This window comes from Ambystoma mexicanum, chromosome 6p, assembly GCF_040938575.1.
Source record: "Ambystoma mexicanum isolate Mex_15411 chromosome 6p, UKY_AmexF1_1, whole genome shotgun sequence".
NCBI classification, from domain to species: Eukaryota; Metazoa; Chordata; class Amphibia; order Caudata; family Ambystomatidae; genus Ambystoma; species Ambystoma mexicanum.
In genome coordinates, this window is record NC_090935.1 from 1,103,828,647 (window position 1) to 1,103,848,877 (window position 20,231).

A 20,231-nucleotide genomic window follows, 5' to 3' on the forward strand; every position below is an offset into this window, starting at 1 on the left:
TGCAATGGGCATATAATCCGAGTTCCAATCACCCCAGTGTATGGCAGATGCCGTATCTGCCAGAAAGGAGTGAATCCATTCAATTGATCCAGATGAGCAATTTAAGACTCCCTCCAAGGCGACTAGTAGAATCTCGTGGCCTAATAAATCAAAAGCCACTGATAGATCTTATAGGATCAGCAAACCACATTTACCAGAATCCATCAAATCTAACATATTTGATTGCAAGTCTAATAAAGCACTTTCTGTACTACGTTGTGGCCTAAAGCCAGATTGTTTAATGTGAAGAGTTGTATTATGTTTCAAAAAAGTCTGCAATTGTCCGGTAGCCCTTTTATCTAGTAATAACATTTTATAAAAATTGGGTATTTGTTATTGGACTTAAGTTGGCACTGTCTTCGGGACTCGTGTCTATTTTTTTCACAAGGGGAGTCACCGTTACTTTTTGTCATGCTTTTGGGTATTTTATTATGCTGAAAAGAGGCACCAATAAATTAAACAAGGAACGTGACAAATGTGTTCTTATGATCAAGAATAAACTTGGAGGCAAGGCTATCTCCCAGGCAGGATGTTGGGTGCATGCCATTCATATATTCCAACAGTTCCATGAGGATTGTTTCTAAAGGGGAAGACTGGTTCTTCCTACTCTAGATCCGCCTTTAAAGTGTGAGTGTCACCTTCTAAAGGATCGTCAGATGTGATGATTTGATCTTGTCACAAGCATTTGAGATTTTATCAGCAAACGCCTTTTGGACTCTAATACAATCCTCTGTCGAAGGGACAAAGAAGCATTTTTGTTGATGTGGATTTTCAATTTTCTTTAATATGCTAAATAGCTGCTTGGTTCAATTTTTTGCATTTGATATTTGATGCTTAAAGAACTTTTTCTTTGTTTCTAAAATAGTAAATTTATTCATTTTATTAATTTTTTCCCAAGCTATTTTATGTTCATCTTTATTTGTTTTAGCCAAAGGCGTTCAGCTTGTCTTTTGGCTTTCTTTAGTTCCTTTAATTCTGTGGGATACCAATCATTGCGATGGGTCTTTTCTCGAACCACCAAAGTTCTCAGTGGAGCCACGCGATCCAGCATTTGATTTATGCAGGTTTGAAACGTTTCTATCAAGGTTTCGGCATTATCCTCATCTCAGTGTTTTCCATTGCTGGAGTAAACCATTTACTCAGGTCTAATGGAGACATTTGATTAAAGTTCTAGTTTGAATTTTTTTTACAGGTGCTGATTTTCTTGTTCGTTTTTGCATGTAATAGATTTGAAATTGGATGGTGCAGTGATCTGAACAGATGCAAGTGCTAGTCTCGCCGATTTCCACTGGAAGATTTCTACACAAAGCCCAATCCAAAATCTTGCTTTTGGCTCAGTGTTGAGAATACTAAAGTCTACATTTTTAATATTACATTCCAATAAGATTGCCCCCTGTTCTGCTTTATCCCGAAGCCAGCGATTAAAATCTCACAAAGTAAAGTTGCACTTCAACACTTATTTAGTGGATGCAACAGCTGCATTAGTTCATCATTAAACTATGGCATGTCCTTGAGAGGTTCATAGAATAGAATGAGGCTAATGCAATTAATTGCATCTGATTTTAGCCGATTTTACTATTGTCACGGTTTATAACGCGGCACACACCAGCTAGGGAACTCCTTCCCCTACAATGGATGTGGCGCACAATAAAGCACTTTTTATTTTTAATAAACCATAGATTCTTTTTTGAATAGGCCTCCAACCCGTCCCACACCCAATCTCCACACACACCCTGTGTCACAATAGACTAGGAACCAGGCCGGTGTGTATCAATAAGATATTTATTAATTTATTATTTAATGAAAAAGGAAAATAATCAATATACAGCAGCCACCACAATTGTGGCAACACAAATGCAATATCCTATTTAGAGCGACCAAGTGGAAATGGGCTGTTACACTCACTTTTGTTACAATGAAAACAGGAAAATACAATCAAGTTGAAATGGACAGTTACCCTCGCTTTTGTTTTAATTACAAAACAGGAAAATACCATCAGATTGAAATAGACTGTTAACCTCGCTTTTGGTTTAATGACAAAACAGGAAAATGCCATCAGGTTGAAAGTGATAGCGCTACAGGTTTAGCACTCCCCCCTGCAACACTCCCTCCCAAACATCAATTAAAATTGAATCTTTTGAATGGAAAGAAGTGGCAAGGAGTAGGAATAGAGAGAGAAAATCACATTTGGGGTAAAGCCAACAACCCCCAGATGGGAAGCCAGCAAAGAAAGTGAAAATCCATTTTTGGATCAAAATGGCAGAATGGGATTTTGATTCTTACTCACAACTGCTACTGGACAAAATGAAAGGAAATTCGAATTGCTTACACTTTTGGAGATAGGGCAAGTTCAGAGAATACTAATCAGCACACCAGGGCAAAGTAAAAACGAAATGGGAAAATCGGTTTTGGGAGAAAGCAAATGCAAAGGGAAAATACAGTGGCAAATGGAAATTCGTTTACACTGGGTTTACAATGACAGGCATCTCATGGAAGGGCTTTAGCTCATAATAGGAAAATCGGTTTTCAATGCAAGGACAGAGGCACATAAAGGTAGACTTCTAGGCAAAAGGGATTGCTCACAATGGAACAACGGTTTGGGTTTTAATAGGACAGTGCAACTAGGAATTTGTTGGGTAATGCCCAACATTAAAACATTCCCAGCATACACAGACAAATTGAGGAAACACTTTAATGACTATAATAATTAAATACAACCCCAGGGACAAGATGGTTGGTTTTCGAATAGCAACGATCTTGCACCGTGAATTTCAAATAGGGAATTTAATTGATTTACTTAAGAAAAATAATAAGGATTTACACAGACAACTGAGAGGTTTTTTTTAAAGGAGATATGCTAACATACACAGGCTAATAGTAGATTCTTCTATGGGAAGGTGACTGAATTACACTGACAATGTGGGGTTTTCAATGGGGTTTTAAATGGGGGAAATATTGGACACAATGCTACAAAAATGAAGGGCTTGTGCAATTTAGGGCTGGGGTATATGCTACTTACAAAGCAAGCCTTGGTTTAGGATTCAGGACAGCCAGCTGGATCTCAGGACACTCTGGACAGCTAGGGCAAGGGGTCTGGTCACTGCACTCCCAAAGATGGTAAGGTTCAGCCGCCTTCCCTCTGGCCTCCTTCTCCTGTCGCCCCGGATTTTGTCCTCTCTCACCTAGTACAGCCCCCCCTTATATAGCACAAATTACATCACTAATTTTACGATCTAGGGGGAGTACCCTGTAATTATCCCTGCTGCCAGGATTGGACAGTTTCTCTCTGTCTTTCCACCCCCAGTCATGATTGGTTCAACGGAAGAGAGCACCATGTGTCTTTTTCCATTTATTACAATAATTTGTTCTCATGACCACTTTTTGGCAAAACCCAGTTATGTCTCATAATGTCATACTTATACTAGCCCCTGCCATATGAAATAGATATGCAGTTTCAGTTGCTCATAGGGAATTAGGTAATCTGATTTCCAACTCCGTTCGAGGTAGCATGGCCCTTTGGCACATTTTTGTCATTTTCATAAAATGTATAACAGTTATGACTCTGCAAATGATCCAGCATGTTCCTAATTTCATCTTCCATCTTTTCATTAACTTTCATATTTGTCACCTGTTCAAATAGCATAAAATGAAATTGATTCTTATTCGGATTGCTGCGAAAATGCCTAAAATGAAATCAGTCAATTTGATGTAGCTTGGGAGTGTCTTGTTCCACCTGAGGGAGGGCCACTTCCTCGCCCGACAATCATCTGTCTCCCTGGGCTCAACCTGTAACCAGAGTTTTTTATAAGTCTCTGAAGCGGTGTGGGTTGTTTGGAAGGGGGTGCAACAAGGAGCTCACACCTCCTGGTCAAGCTCTAGCCACACTTTGCCTACTTTGAAATCTCTGGGGTCCTGCCTTCATGTCTGCAGAGCAGGGAATTATGACGCATCTCCAGCATCACATTTTATTGCGGGATTGTTATAAGATACGTGTTATATCCCGTGGGAGTGGGTCTTTGTCATCATGAGTTCCTGCCTTCATGGCAGAACCGGTTTTTCCTTTAGTAAGGGTCTATTCGAAGGTGAGTGGAGTTTTGTGGGTTGGAACATAATCTTCATTCGCTTTGGTCAACCCCCACATGATTTTTTTTGCGTGAGCAATGCTATCTTTCCACTGTGGCTTTTAAAGCCGTTTTCACAGGTGTGCAGGCTTTTTGCTTTTAATGTTTAAATCCTGTCTTGCAGGTCACAGGATTCTAAGTTCTCCTTCTTGGGTGAATTTACATTTGCCGTTAGTCCATTGATAATGATGGGTAGGCCCCCCTTTCCCATGGTTGTTTAAGGGGCTGTTGTTCATGTGAAAGGGAAAACAAAAGCTGTTTTTCTTTGTAGTTTAGAAATTCTTGCCCCTCATGTGGAATAACAGTAAAGCAGGGCTGTATTTTTGTTGCAGTGTATAACTTCTGGTCATTTAGGTGAAAAGAAAGTAAAACGAGACCGTTTTTGGTCGCAGCGTAGAACTTCTTGCCATTCAAAGGAAATAAAAGCAAAACAGGACTGTTTTTGGTTGAAATGTAGAAATTTGTGTCATTCAGATTAAATAAAAGCAAAAGCAGGCCGCTTTTCGTAGCAGTGTTTAAATGCTGCTGTTCAGATGTGGGGGGGGGACTTCTGTCTAGGGCCTTTAAATGTACCCCACACTATCAGTGTTCACAAGTGAAATTAAACTTGGCCTGGGTTTAATTGTAATTGTGAACGAGCATGCCAGGCAGCGTTTACTCACTTTGCACAACGGAGTGCAAAGGTGCAGGCCAACAGGCAGCGTACACAAGTGTAAGCCACCTTTTCCCCTGCACATTTTCACCCTGCCATGCACCCTGCTATGCAAATGACAGAAATGTGGCAGCAGGGATCCGCCTACATGTAGGTCAACATGTAACATCAAATTACAAATGTATTGAACATGAGCTCCACCGTGTCACTCCTCACACCGTCCCCGGGCCATTGTTTTCATTGTGACTTCATGAACAATGACAGTGGCACAAGGCTAGAGTGAGTCAGTCAGTCCTGGCCAAGTTATTTAAAAGTTAAATAACAGTGACAACACAAAAGCACAACAAAAAATTAAATGCAATTATAAGTAATGACAGCATGCACGAGTAGCTGGCGGGCTGTAAGTATATTCATGTATCCATCCCCCCAAAAAAAAGAGGCCCTAGGTGTCAGAGGCCTACCAGGAGCTGTCCAGGTATCCCAGCTATCGGTCCAGCACTGAGGCAAAGGGGGCACCTCTTCTCTTCTGTAGCAACGTGGGCAGGAACCACACTTTGCTCTCGTCAAGATGTTTACAATTTTTGGCTGCCGACTGCATTTCCCAGATGAGACTGCAGGCATAGACACTGAAGCAGGAGATAAAACGCATTTGATTGTTAAGACATACAGGAGAGGAATTGGGATGGAATAAGTTCTGTGTAGATACTGAGCCCCAAAACCCCCAAGTTGAAGAAGCTCTCCGCCCCTGACTGCCGTGAGTCTCCTGAACACTGTGTAACTGAGACTCAGACATACAGCCAGGAATCTCAAGAGCTTCCTCAATTTAGGGGGTTTACGGCATTCATTGCATATCACCACTCAGCTGCACGCGTAGAGACTCAGTGTGCGATATGCAACGACTTCACAGATTACATCTGAAAGTCGTCCTTTGATCAACAGCCCAAACTCAAACAACGAAACCGTCCGAACCTAAATATATATATATATATCATGTTTGCACACATTTTACTGCCAGGTTGACTAGAGGAAATGAGCACCATTCCAAGCATGCTCAGAAGGAATGAACATTTGAATTACTAGCACAGACATGTTTGATATGTTGGTGGTCATTTGTCTGTTCCCAAAATGCACTTTGTTTTTATGCAAAGCTGCCAGCATCCTATATTCAGAGCACGCACATTATTTGCTGCTTAGCACTGCCCCCAGTCCCACCCAACCACTGACAATCCAGCCCCAGTCCCACCCACACCACTGACAATCCGTGCCACCCCGAGACCCCTGTGCGCGAAGTGGACGGGGGTGAGTTCCCCCACTAAATCGTGTTCATTTCCAGCCCTGCATATACATGAAGTGCACTGTTGATAATGCAGGGACTTTGAACAGTGTCAGGTACCCACCATCACAGGGAATGTTTCATTTTGTAAAGTTGAGTGAAAATTCCTGCAATCCCTGAACCAGAAAGCTGCAAGGTAGCACAGCAGGTTAGGTGACTGTTCCTAAAATATTTTATGTTAAGTTTAACCTGTAAAGCCTTTAGTCTTTTCCGAATTCGTTCTGTAAATTGCACCATTTCCACCCGGGAAGAGGTCGGGCTCTGTTGCTTGCTCTTATTCACTGGGGTTGGGGGGCAGAGTGGTCATTTTCGCCCTGTAGCAAACATCAAAAGTAGGCCCCCTACCGTGCTTCAGTCGAGAGGTGCACGTTTGAAGACTAGTAACAGTTCAGTGACAGCCAGCAGAGGATTCGAGAGGTTTATTCTCACAGAATATTAAACCTGGCATGATACATTTTTCAGCTGCAAAGGATATAGGATTAACAAGCAATGCCCTCACACCCCCTCTGCTCCATGAAAATACGCCAAGACCAGTGTCATGGGCCGGCCGTAGCCCAGACCCTGACAGTGGGCCATGAGCCAAATTATGTTCCTGCAGGGAACTCTTCCAGGGAAGAGTCCGGCTGATATTTCGGGCATTTGAATCACGTGGTCGCTGTAGCATTTGAACGACCCCTCAGGCTCGCCTGGCCTACTGTGCAACCTTGACGCCCCTCTTACACCCGGCTGAGACTTCCACACAGAAGTAAGAGTGCTCTGGAAACGGCTATTTGCTGCAAACGGTATCGCTATCAGCTGGAACCAAAATGTCGGACCGAAGCCCCTTCGAGACGGACATGATAACCCTGACCCGCTATGTTATGGAGAAGGGCAGGCAGGCCAAGGGGACCGGGGAAATGACGCAGCTGCTCAACTCCATTCTGACTGCTATCAAGGCCATCTCGTCTGCAGTGCGCAAGGCTGGCATCGCCCACATGTGAGTCTTTCTGCCCGCCGACGGCCGCCGTGAATAACTGCGCGCAAGTAGCCTGCCCGCTGGCATTCCCAATGTGCACGCGTGCAAGTGCGCAGTTAGCAGTGCGAGGATTCTGCAGTGCTTTAAGCCCTGCTTGCAAAAAAATCATCAAGGTTTAGAATGAAACGAGGCCAGTCGAATGGGGGGATCTGCACGCCAAATTAATGTTCAGGTGACAAGCCATAGACTTGGGCATGCACTACTTATCTGGCTTGTGAGATGACAAAAAAAGGAAACGAAAAGCCGAGGAAAGAGTGAAATGAATTCAAGCCTCGGCAAAGACTGTCATAACATTTTTTCCAAGTGCATTCATATCGAATGGCCACTAAAGGAATACAGTTGGGTAGACGGTAAAACATTTTCCGCAGAATATGCGCTTCCAATTTAGTTAGGTCAATTTTACCATGAATGAAGGGAAATTCCATGCCATATGTAATTTTGGGAATGATCTTTAGTTTATAGTATCTCAGAAGCGGAAGACAAGAAAAGGCCCCAAATTTACGATCTACTATTCTCATTTGGATAATGCATGTTTTGATTTTCATCCTGTAGTGGTTGATAGTTAATGTAAAGTTTGGAGTATCGCTAACAAGCAGACCAAGGTAAATCATGCTACGTCTAATTTCCAGCTTCGTCTTATCTATAAACCAGTTTTTCTTATAATGCTTTTTCTTCAAGGTGAGGCAAAGAACTTTGGATTTGAGAGCATTAACTGCTAAACCATTTTCTGTCATATATAAGCAAGGAAGGCATTTAACAAGCGCTGGAGCCCCAGTGGTGTTCTATCAAAAAGAACATAATCGTCGGCATAGGAGCACCAACTCATTTTTTTGCCTTCCGGGGAAGGCCGAACAAAAGCGGCTTTCTGCAAGCATGACCCGATGTCTACCGTATACAGATTGTACAGAGTTGGAGCAAAAATACATCCCTGTCTTAAACAGTTGAAAGTTTTGATTGGGGTAGAAACAAGACCAGCATTATTTAGGCGAATCTGTACACTCGAGCCTTCGTGAAGATGTATGAGAACCACCAAAATCTCTAATGGCATACCCATTCTAGCCAATTTAGCCCATAGGTTCACACGAATCACTAAATTGAACGCTAGAGAAAGGTCCATGCTTGTTAGATAAACCGGCATTGCACCCTTTTCCAGCCAATCTCTTGTAAAAGTGTTATCAACAGACCTCCCGCCATTGTATCTATCTTTTTCCTAAAACCAAACTGCGCCGAGGACAAGATGGAATTTTCAGATGACCATTTTTCGATTTGAAGGAGGGTAGCAAAAATGTTTGAGTCTGAGTGCAAGAGCGCGATGGGCCTATAATTCGACAGTAAAGTTCTATCACTCTTCTTATATATGGGCACAATGAAACACATATTCCACATATTCCAAGTATGTGGAATCGATTCAGTGCGCCCTATATCTTTAAATAAAATTGCTAACGCTTTGGCCCATGTATCAGGATCCCCTTTCATTAGAATATTTGATAAACCATTAGGTCCCGCCGCCCTCGATGGACTAGAAAGTACAATTCTCTCCCTTATTTCTGCAAAAGAGAAATCACAATTCCATTGAACATTGCCTAAGGGTTTTAATGTAAACGGACCTAATACACTTTTAGAATAGAGATTAGAGATGTGTTTTGCCCAGACCTGTTCGTTGATTGGATTGAGGGTACACTCGATGCTGGCGACCGGCGTTCTATTGACCAAACGCCAAAATTGTCGTGCTGAATTATGGGTCAACGCTGAAAGCATTTCTTCATTGTCAGCCTGATACATCCTACCTCTATGACCCCTCAACCAATATTTATACAGTTGTTTCAAATGCCTCGCACCATCCCTCTTAGCTGCTACAGGAATTTGTAGAGTTTTTAAAACTCTTAACAATCTGCGAAGGATTATCTTAACTTGCCTCACATAAGAGTCATAGTTATGTGTATGCAGTTTAGGGACTTTTGTCTTGAGAGGCATTTTCACAGAATTATCGATAAGCTTTTTAAAATACTGGCCTACATTTACTTGAGAAAATCTCACCTGTTTATCCTCATATGAAGTCAAAAAATAATCATTTTGAAAGAGCGAATTACAAGCACCAACCTTATCCGCATGCCAGATGATCCTGTTCCTGCACTGGTTAGGAGCAAAATCTGTCGGCAAATAGGCAGGAATCCTGATTTCTCTAACAACCTGCAATTCTAGCTCCAGCATTCCGTGATCACTCATCAAAGTTCTACAAATTTCAAATTTGCCCACTAAATATAGTAACACTTCCGAAACAAAAATATAATCGATGGCAAAGGCCCTATCACCAGAAGACCAAGTTATATAATCAATCTCATCCCTTAACTGCTGCTGCAAAGATCTTAAACCCCAAGATTTGAAAAACAAGTTCCACAACTTTGAATCGAATTTCTTGTCTGGTAAATGGAAATAAGAATCATTTCTGCAAGGCCCATCCAGAATTATGTTTGCAGGCACTACATGTGGGTCTTCTGTGTCTCCTATTAGAGATTTCATATTAGTATTTACGTCTCCCAAAAGCATTAGCTGAACCACTGGATAGAGCGAAACACAATTTTCCATGATTGATTCCATTTTTACAAGAAGAGTATGCAGATCATGCCCTCGGGTCCAGTAAAGATTCCATAATAAAATATGGGACAAGTGGAGGGTTGTCTTTCATCCCCAATAAAATGCCCAGCGCAAATGGGGATTCTCTATAGGTTTCTATCACATGTATGCCACAATTGATCTTGATAGCTGTAAAGATGCCACCTGATGGGCGACCTACCAAGCCCTTTGTAGCTAGCAGGTGTACACACTCATATCCATCGAATTGTGCATTACTGGTCATCCAGGATTCCTGGATGCAAATTATATGTTTTGACTTGAGTTTGAAGCACAGCTAAAAGGAGGAGGACAAATGGGAATGCCCTCTCGAGTTCCAACAAATTAAAGAAAGTGTGTTCTCCGTACCTAAAAGTGCTGATTGAGTGTTTGCAACTTTGAGATCGAGTCTCGTAGACTCAGTGCCAACCATCTCCTGCTTGTTTCCTGGTCTGGTACATTCTCTGTAGTTTTTGTTTGGAATGACCCACCTGGGTAGAGAGGCCTGGAAACATCGTTTATGGCACAATCAGCAAGTTTTTGCGACCCACCACTAAAAATGAGTACGTCAAAGCCTCTTCTGTTAAATTGATCTAATTCAGCTAATAATTTCTGAAACAGCAAATGTGAATGGAAGACAACCCTCACATGGTCAAAACATTGGGGATGAATAAAATCCATCCTCTTGATGTCAGAGGATGCCATTCCAGCCAAAGAGGGTATATCATTCATGAGGGTTAGGATTCTATTTCTATTCAATGCTGGTTGCCTGCCGCAATCAAAGAGTGGGTATAGGAGAATGCTTCGGAAGTCCAGATGGCATGGCTTCCTCCACACTTCATCCCTCAAATCAGTTTCAATAAAGTTTTTCGTTTGCCTTGAATCCGCCTCCCCCAACATTGTTGGCTGCTTAGCCACCGGAGCCCATGAAGCTTGGGGAAATCTCAAATCGTCAGCCCCGAAGGCGCACTGGGAAGAGAATCCGGGATGCTAGGCCCTTGAGATTCATCCCCGGACTTAAGTGTTTCGCCTATTTGTCCATTTAATGGAGAGGCAGTGGGCGGCTTCTCTAACGATTTCTCTATCGCCTTCAAGCTCTGCCCCTCCTTTCCTACTTCCAAGTCTACCATTTCCACTGGTTCTGGAGGTCTATTAGTCTTGTCATTATTCATTTGATTCCTAAGCTCTTCTTCCACAGCATTACAAATCATTTGGGCTAGATCAGTGTGTAATTTATCTGCAGAGCCCCCTCTTTCTTTCTGTGATGCCGCTAACACTGGTTTCTGAGGTAAAGGAAGGAATTGGGGAATAATCTCCCTTTTTTCTACATCAGCTGCGGACTTCCGCAGCGCCGATGTAGAGTCAGACACATGATTCTTTCCCACCAGCGGCAATTCTACACACTTTTGTATTTGCTACACATCCTCAATCTCACCTCGCCCCTTTTCAAGATCAATTACTTCTAGAGATGTTATAGGATTAGAGTTGATTATGTTTGCTCTTGGCTTAGAAAAGAGTCCATATGTTTCTTTCTGGGGCAAACATGAAGGAGACTTTTCCAATAATTTCGTCCTCTCTCCCCCCTCGGGACCTGCAGAGTTCTTTAAAATAGAGGTACAACCCTTATTATTTGAACTTCGTTTATGGGTCATTTCGTCAAAGAATTGGATGGAATGGAATAGGCAGCGTTGTGATTACTTAGCGGCTCACTCCCTTCCAACGTTACTAGTTGTACTTGTTCCGCTTCATCCCTAATTAAATTTCTCCAGGTATGCTTTGCAAATTTATTGCAATGATTTTTTTGCATGAGGAGGGAAGTTTTTTTTATTTTTCTTAGTTTTTGGCAAGGTTTGCTTTTTTTGTGCAATTGAAACATTATTTCCACCCGTAAACATCTTTGTTTGGAGTGGGGGATCAATCTCTAACACTTTAGGCGACAGAGGAGTGAAGATAGGTGGTGGAGCCATACTATCTAATTTGTTATCGAGGTTGTTAGGTGTTGGCGCCTGCAAGTGCGAGGACAGTTTTATGGAGAGTGATTCCATGATTTCCGATTTCTTTTTTTTACTGAGTTAGATGGCGCTCAGACAGAATCCTCAATTCTGTAAAGCCCAATGAATAGATTTTTAATGCGTCTAATATTTGCCTCAAAAGATTGGGAACAGCCTGATTCTGAACCATGTTCTCTCCCCCAATTTCCAATTCCTGTAAGGTAGAATTTTCCTGAATATGTTGGGAAAGATTCTGCAGGTCGGTTTCCGCCGAGAAAAAAATTAGGCGGGGTATCAAGAAAGGAAGATAAGGTACAATATTTGCATTCTTTTCTGGGATGGTATCAAACAGGCATGAGCTAGAGGCTTCCTCCTGCTTGCATGCAACAGAACCACCGGTAGAAAGCATGGAAGAGTGTGCCATTGCCACCCCCTCCAGCAGCATGGAATCACTTGGTTCAGGAGGAGAGGGCAGCAGAGGCATATTCATTGCCATGCGTAAAGTATTTTTGACCGGTGTAAAAATTAAGGGAGCTGACAATATGTCATCATACATTCTCAGCCCCTGACCTTTAGAGCTCCTCATAATGGGGGCGGATAGGTTGGGCCGGTTATAGACGTATTCAAAACTATTACGCCTTCTAGACATTGTAATACGTAATTTTGAAATGCAAAAAAGAACTTAAGAGTCCCACACCACACAGCGCAGAAGAACCTATAACACACTGGATACGTCTGCATGCACAATAATGACTTTCTTTCACAGAAGCTGGCGGATTACACAAATCTCCCATGTACCTCCCACCTGAACTCTGAAAGAACCTCGCTGACTAAAACAGTTACGAGCCAGATAGCGCCGCCTCCCGCCTACCCGACAGCCCAACAGGCGTAACAGGCAGGCACTTCTGGCGGGCACTTCCGCTCAGGCACGCGCGCAAGGGCGCATGCGCCGGAGATTTATCTCGATTGGCCTCGAAACGGGGCGTGGCACTACAAAGTAAATGAGATACAAGTTAGCAGGGAAGTGGCAAGGAAGTGGTCGCGGCGTGGCCAAACGGAAAACACAGCTGCACCAAAAAGGGCTTGGGCGCCGCTCTCGCCACAAGACCCACCACAGTAGCAACAACGCCTGCAAAGTCCACAAAGTACGTTCGAAGTCGGGTCCAGGCGTAACAGGCAGGCACTTCTGGCAGGCACTTCCACTCGGGTGCGCGTGCAAGAGCGCGTGCGCCGGAGATTTATCTCGATTGGCCTCGAAACGGGGCGTGGCACACAGTAGCAACAACGCCTGCAAAGTCCACAAAGTCCGTTCGAAGTCGGGTCCAGGCGTAACAGGCAGGCCCTTCTGGCGGGCACTTCCACTCGGAATCTCAGTTGAGAAGGGACCATGCACCCCACCTAATAGATAACCATAAACTCAGGCGATGAATGCATTATATCAGATCTTGATCACACCATATTTGCCCGCAGGCAATATAGATAGATCATCTGTAATGCCTGGATTACTTACCAGTAATCTTCATTACTCCTAGTCCTACTCCTAGTCCTCCTAGTCCTATTCTTCCTCGTCCCCGTACATACTTGTAAGGTGGCCAGCTCCTCCCACAGGAACCCTTCTTTTATTTTTATGTTCTTCACTGATCTTGAGAAGGACCTGTGGGATCAGAGGAAGTGGGGGGAAGGCATGAAGGACACCCTTTGCCAAGGAACAGACATCACATCCACCCCCCATGCTCCCCGGGATGGAAATCAGGAACAAAACCTTGCCCCTTCGGCGTTGTGCGGGGTGGCAAACAGGTCCAGTGTCATAAACCCCAGAGCGTGGCACGCCAACCGAAACCCATGGAGCCAACTCCCACTCTGCTGAGAGGAAAACCCAGCTTAGCTTCTCCGCCACCTGCTTGTCCTGCCCCTGACATGAACATCAGACAGGCTCTTGAGATTCAACTCGGCCCACACTCCAGCTTCCCTGGCTAGGCTGCCCAGAGATCCGGACCAAAGACACCCCTGTCTGTTCACATAAGAAACCCTGGGTGTGTTGCCCATCTCAAGGAGAACAGACTTCCCCTGGAGCAGGGGGGCAAAGGCTTGGAGGGCTCTGCCTGCCACTTCCAGTTCCCTCCAATTGGATGAGTGCAAGGCTTCCTGAGCTGTCCACAATTGCTGGTGGGTGCGGGACCTGCACTGCTGCCCCCCACTGCGTGTTACTCACATCTTTAGTAACAATGATGGGTGAGGACGGGGGTTAGGAGAAACTCCTTCAGAAGTTTGGGGGGGTGCAACCACCATTGCAGCTGCTGGCCGACAGACGGTGGATAGGAACCCAGGTGTCTAAATCCATTTTACCTTCTGCCCAAAAATCTGCATAGGTGCAGAAGGAGATGCTGCAGGTGAAGATGAGCCATAACACCAGAAATACACAAGCAGCCATGTGTCCCAGGACCTGCAAAAAATCTCTCGCCAAAGCTTGTGTGGAGGCCATCAGTTGGCAGAGGACCGACTGAAGCCGGAGAGCTCTGTCCCCTGGAAGAAACAAACTCCCCATTCATATCTCTATAATCTGCAAGTCCTGAGCCGGCTGAATACCTGGATTTGACCGGGTCATGTGCACATGTTTCACCAGTAGCTCCCGGGATGGCGCTGTGAGGAGCCAATTGTCTAGATATGGAAAGAACTGGATCTTCTGTAGATGATGAGCAGCCACCACTGGTCCCAGGATTTTGGTGAAAAACCCTGGTGCAGATTTCAGCCCGCAGGGAAGGATCCTGAACTGAAAATGCTCTTCCTCCACCAAAAACCTCAAGAACGGCTGGTGTGAACCCCAGTCCGCAATATGAAAATATGGGTTTTGATGGTCCAGGGAGGCGAGAACCAGAGGAATTATCGCCTGAAGGCATTCCATCTTGAAGTACCTCATGACCACATGTCGATTTAGTTTCTTCAAATCAATGATGAGACGTAATTTCCCGAGAGGTTCCGGAACCAAGAAGATGATTGAGTAAACCACCTTCCACCACCTTCCACCATTCTAGGCTGGGCACCCGCACGCTTCTGATGGCCTTTTTCACCCAAAGTTTGCGAATGGCAAGGTGCATGGCAGTCCACTTGTCCTCTCCCCTAGTGAGTGGTGTGGAAAGCAGACCCGACCGCAGTGGGGGTGAGGAGAATTCCAACCTGTAACCCCAGCAAACCAAATTGTTCACCCAAACGTCTCCAGACAGCCGGTTCCACCGGGTCCAGTATTTCTGCAGGAGACCTCCAACCATCTGGGCATCAGGACTTCTGTTACTTGGCATGAGAAGACCTTCTGTGCATCTACTTGCGACCAGTAGAGGGGTGTCCTCTGTTGCTTTGCTCAGAGGAGCAAGGCCTTGCAAGTCGCTTTGATAGGAATGAGGGCTGCAGATTGTGTTTCATCTCTTTACATAGAGGGCCTGTACGTTTGTCTGCCTTAAATACCCATGCACTTTGTCCTCAAGAATGTCTCCAAAAAACAGTCGGCCTTCAAATGAGATCTTCATCCCAATATTCTTCTGATGTGAATTCGACTTCCAATCTTTAATATGCAGATGCATTCGCCCTGCAACGACTGACCCCATGGCAATTGCCGAAGGTTTGATGCCATCATAGGCCAAAACAAAACATGGAGAGGATCCGTGCAATCCTCAATGGCCTTATTTGCGGCTTGCAGGCTTCCCAAAGCAGCTTCTGCGGTGTAGGAGGAATGGGTAGCAGCTCGAGGGCCAAGTGGGAACCTCCATAAGTCTTCTTCAAAGCTCTAGCCTTCTAGTCCATGAGATCCTTGATTGCCTCTTCAGGTGCCATAGAAGACCTCGCAACCAGACTGGAGAGGATTTCATCCATTTGGATGGCCAGCAGCATTGCCTTACCTTCGCCCCTCAGGGGGTAAAGGTTCACCAGAAACCTGGGGACAGCAGTCCTGTCGAGCTCCCTCTATTTAGGCAGAATTTCCTGCCGCATCTCGGTGAGGAGGGGGGAGTCCAATTTTCAGGGTATGTTTGATCTGCAGTGGAGGAGCTCTCACACCCCTGGAACAGAGTTGGAGGTTCAGACTCCATCAACCCCATATAGTGGGCTACCTGTATCAAGATATCAGCCAGAGATATTTTATCCATATACATCCCCTTAAGGGAGTCCCAGTAGGAGCAGGAGTCCACCGAGGAGGATGAGGAAGACTTTGAGGAGGAGAAGGACGAGGAACGTCAGTGTTTTGTCCATCCCCGGAGCACCTCCTCCCTAATGGTCTTCCTGAAAACTTCTATTAGGCGATCCTCGGAAATACAGGTGTGTTTCCACTGTTTTTCACACCTGTCAGGAGAGCTGGAGAAGGGGAGGACTGGCGCTCCAGATGGCATGCTTTCCCATTGCGGCACACAGCAGTTGTCGGCGGTAGTCGGCAGGGAGAAAATAGGAACCCGTCTAGCCTCTCTTTGCCGGCTAAAATAATACCCAGCCCAGCCAAGGCAACCAATGCCACGTTATGCCCTGATGGGAGCAGGCGGAGCATTGGAGAAGAAGTTAAACATAAAAGAAGGCACCCTGAGGGCGGTGGTTGCACGACACAAATATGTACTGGGACGAGTAAGAGGGATGTGGAGGTTATGCAAATAAGAAATGGGACATTATAGACTTAATCGGTGTGCTTGATATTAACACTGAGATGTTTTTGTAATGAACTTATATTTCAGTGTTCTGGGGCCACACAAGCTTATTTTATACTATGTGAGTGGCCAGCAAATGTGTGTGAGTCAGTGCATTTAGTAGGATAAGAAGTGGGGGGGGGGAGAAATGTCAGGCAGAACCTTGTATGTGGGGCACGACCTGAAAGGCATAAATAACGAAGGCCCCCTTTTAAGAGGTGTGGCCTATGTTACTCTCGCAGCGGCTGAGCAGACGGAATCCACCCATTACAAAATATACCTGGCACGAAAGAGAGAACAAACCACACTAAAACATTGTGATAAAAATAGTATAATTAATCAGTCGCCCACAAATCACTAATCTAAAAATATTTAAAACATTAAACTTCAAAAGAGTTCAATGCAGTTTCCTTGTGAAAGGGTCAAGTTATCAGTTGGGCTCCTTCTGCTTCTCAGTGTCTTCAGGCTTGTAAGGTTCCAGGCTCCTGTGGCAGAGGCATCACCTAGCGAGAGGAGGGGAGAATCTGGCTGTGATAAGAAGGGCCCCCAGGGCTCTGTCTCGAGGCTACATTTCAAATCCTGCTAACCCCTGGCCCACTTAAAGCCACGAGGCTTCATTACATACAGTTTGCACAGGGGCAGGTGCAACTGGCATGCATTAGCATTAGGGCAAAAGTTGACCAGTGCGGAAGACAATGTATTGCAATGCATGTTTGCTTCAGTATGAAGCTTGCCTAGTTTTAATGGGGGAACTGTTGCCCTGGTGCAAACATGCAATCTATGAATAGCCATGTGGGCGAGGGCAGCGTTATCCGTAGTGCTATTACTGAGCAACATTGCATTTGCACTGGTGTAAAGTTTCTATAATGAGTCCCCTGGTGTCAGGGTAAGGGAACTTATTTAAACTCTACAAGCCACAATAGTTAAAACGAGAACAAGTTGGCGGGTAAGCCTAGTGGGCTGGTTACAGATTCATATCCTGCTAAGTTTGACTCAACCTTTCATCATTCTGAGGTACATAAAAGGAGCACCAATGGAATGGGCAAGGATAGCATCTATTATTTAGCACGTGTGGTAATTTTCCGTCAGTTTCATGCAGAGGACCACCACTGTTAGCACTTACATGCCGCTGGACCCCCTGCATGCAATTCTAAACCTTCTTGAGGCGGAGGGAAAAAGGAAAGGAAAGAAACTCTTTTTTCCTCTTTCATTGGGGAAAACCGAGGCAGAGTCAATAGGAATCTACTCGTTATATGGCTGCAGGAAACGCACCGATGAGGCAGAGAAGGAACACACAGCATAGATCTTATGTCTGCTCCGTGCACCCCAACATTGCTTGAAAATGGGCCAGAGAGGTATATCAAGGCATAGAAGCATTATGTCTTGCTTTTACTCCCTGATTTACCACTCTCTGCCTTTTCGAATGAGGGTGAATATAGTGGGTGATGTGTGTACTGTATACATAGTTGAGCATGAATATGCATGAATGGCTTTTTGGTACTACTTATATTATTCTATGGTCAATACACACCACACAAGCTTCAGGTAACATCCCTCAACTTGGACAAGAGTCCTTCAACATGAAAAAGAACCAGATATCCCACACAACACCCCCATGACACAATGAGCCTCAGACACCCAGAAACAAGAACAAATAATTATGAAAAAGGCCCCTCAAGACATGGCTATTCCCCTTGGAACCCTGACTAACCGTACTCCCCACCCCACACTCTTTTGAGATAGCTTTTCAACCCAGGAGGACTGCGCCAGGAACACATTCCCATAAAGTCACCAAAGGACGATAAGCATGTTTGCCTACATTAACCTGATTAACAACACCCAATAGAAAATAGGAGAGAATCCACACTGCAGATACAAAACCAAGGAACCAGGATCAGCGGACGGGTAAGTACCACACCCCATATTTATGGGAGATGGCCAAAGGCAAGGCTAGCCAAAGCACTTAGATTTATTCTTAAGATAGCCAATGTATTGCATTCAGATGGATTTTTGAGAGCAGCCAATCTATTGAAACTAGATGAATCTTGAGGGTAGCCAATGTGCTGCATTTAGTTTTAAAACTTAGGGTAACCAATATAATGGAGTTAAATGAATCTTGAGAGTTGGCAATGTGTTTTGCTTTTAGATGAACTTTGGGGGTAACCGATGTATTGCATCGGGAAGAACCTCTGAGTGTAACCAATGTATTGCATATGGATAGATTCATGAGGGTGTCCAATGGATTGCATCTTCTATCAGGCATTACTCTAAGACACATTGCACAACATCTCTGCCATAAGAATGCTGCTATCCCACACGATAAATTCGGTCTGGCTGCACACATAATGACTCTCCTGCTCTCAAATACTCTCCAGACTACCTCTCAGCATTCATCCACTACTTACATCACTCCAAGACACATTGCACAACACCACTGCCATAAGAATGCAGCTATCCCGGACATAACATATTCGGTTTAGCTGCAGAAATAATGTCTGTCCTGCTTTTGCATGCTCTCCGAACATCCTCTCAGCAGACATCCACATGCTAGCTGGACATGGGTGGCTGGCAGGGACTTTGCTGCCCCTACGTACCTTTTTATTGGCTAAATTGCACACACACACTTTCTAAACCACTCTGACGACTTTCCCATCCCTGGAGTTCTGTCTCCTGACCTAGAGCGCGTTGGGACCATACCAATGGTGAAAGGCACTATATGAATGACAATTACATTACATTACAAAAATAGGGATTGCATGATCAATAATTGGGGCAACATCACAAATCACGTTATGCCCCCATCAGTCAGACATCTTCACCAGCTCACCTATTGCAAACCTCCAGATATTTTCACCCATAAAGGGGAGTAACCCTTAATGCACGACAATAACCATTTAACAGGAAGTGAAACAGTGTACACCCACAACAATTTAAAAAAAAGAACATCCCATAAAAAATGGGTAGTATACAGCTGGTAAATGGAAAAAGTTCCCTTATTTTAGGGAACTCGCATCCCCTGTATACTATTAATGGCTCAAGAAATAAGCCGACTTTATATATTAAGCTAACCCATCCATTGGATTGCTTACACATTTAATGTATTCAATAAATGTTTAGCAAATTTCATCTTTTTTCATTTCATTGTCAATACTTTGGTCCATGCTCCCTTTCCCTCTTACACCCCCCCCCCGCATCCTACAACAAAGACACATGCAGCATCAGCTCATCTGCTGGTATGGTGCCATCTGCAGAGCAACCACTCTTATCTACTCAATCATCCAATCAGGTTGCATTCACACACCTGCACATGCTCACAGCAGGATTCTCATGAGTGTGCAAAAGGGCATTATACTTGGGGCCCATGTGGCAACACAAATCCCATCTGTCGAACTCACCTAGAATCTTACTGGCAGAAAAGAGAGGGTACTACTGTATCTGCACCCATCATCCTGCCAGGTTTCACACCGCATCCCTCCCTCTGCTCTCATAAATGCCCCCTCTTCCAGAACCTAATGGAAAGAGGCCCCACAATTGGCAGAGGTTGCTTTATACAAGACCCAGGTACATTACAATGCATTTCACCTGCATTCGTTTTTATATTACTTGAGTGTATTTTACAAGAAAAAGAAGCAGCACATTGCACCACTCCACCCTCATAACAAATTCCTCTAATAGAATAAGCAAGGCAACCCGGTGATACAAGGCGCTCACAAGCACTGAGCGTAAAGAAAATCACAGCACAACAGCAATGATATAACATGTAAAACATTTGTTTGCATTCCAGCAAATTGGTTTATGGTCATTGCATC

The 20,231-nt window shown here is 44.4% G+C and overlaps 1 protein-coding gene across 1 annotated transcript in view; it reads left to right on the forward strand.

The window, feature by feature from the left end:
• The first annotated feature begins 6,825 nt into the window (after positions 1 to 6,825).
• Positions 6,826 to 20,231, forward strand: part of LOC138510210 (fructose-1,6-bisphosphatase isozyme 2) — a 573,937-nt gene continuing 560,531 nt past the window's right edge. Inside the window, exon 1 of the mRNA XM_069625711.1 lies at positions 6,826 to 7,121. Within this exon, the coding sequence (XP_069481812.1) occupies positions 6,952 to 7,121 (170 nt within the window). The 5' untranslated portion in view covers positions 6,826 to 6,951. The remainder of the gene's footprint in view (positions 7,122 to 20,231) is intronic.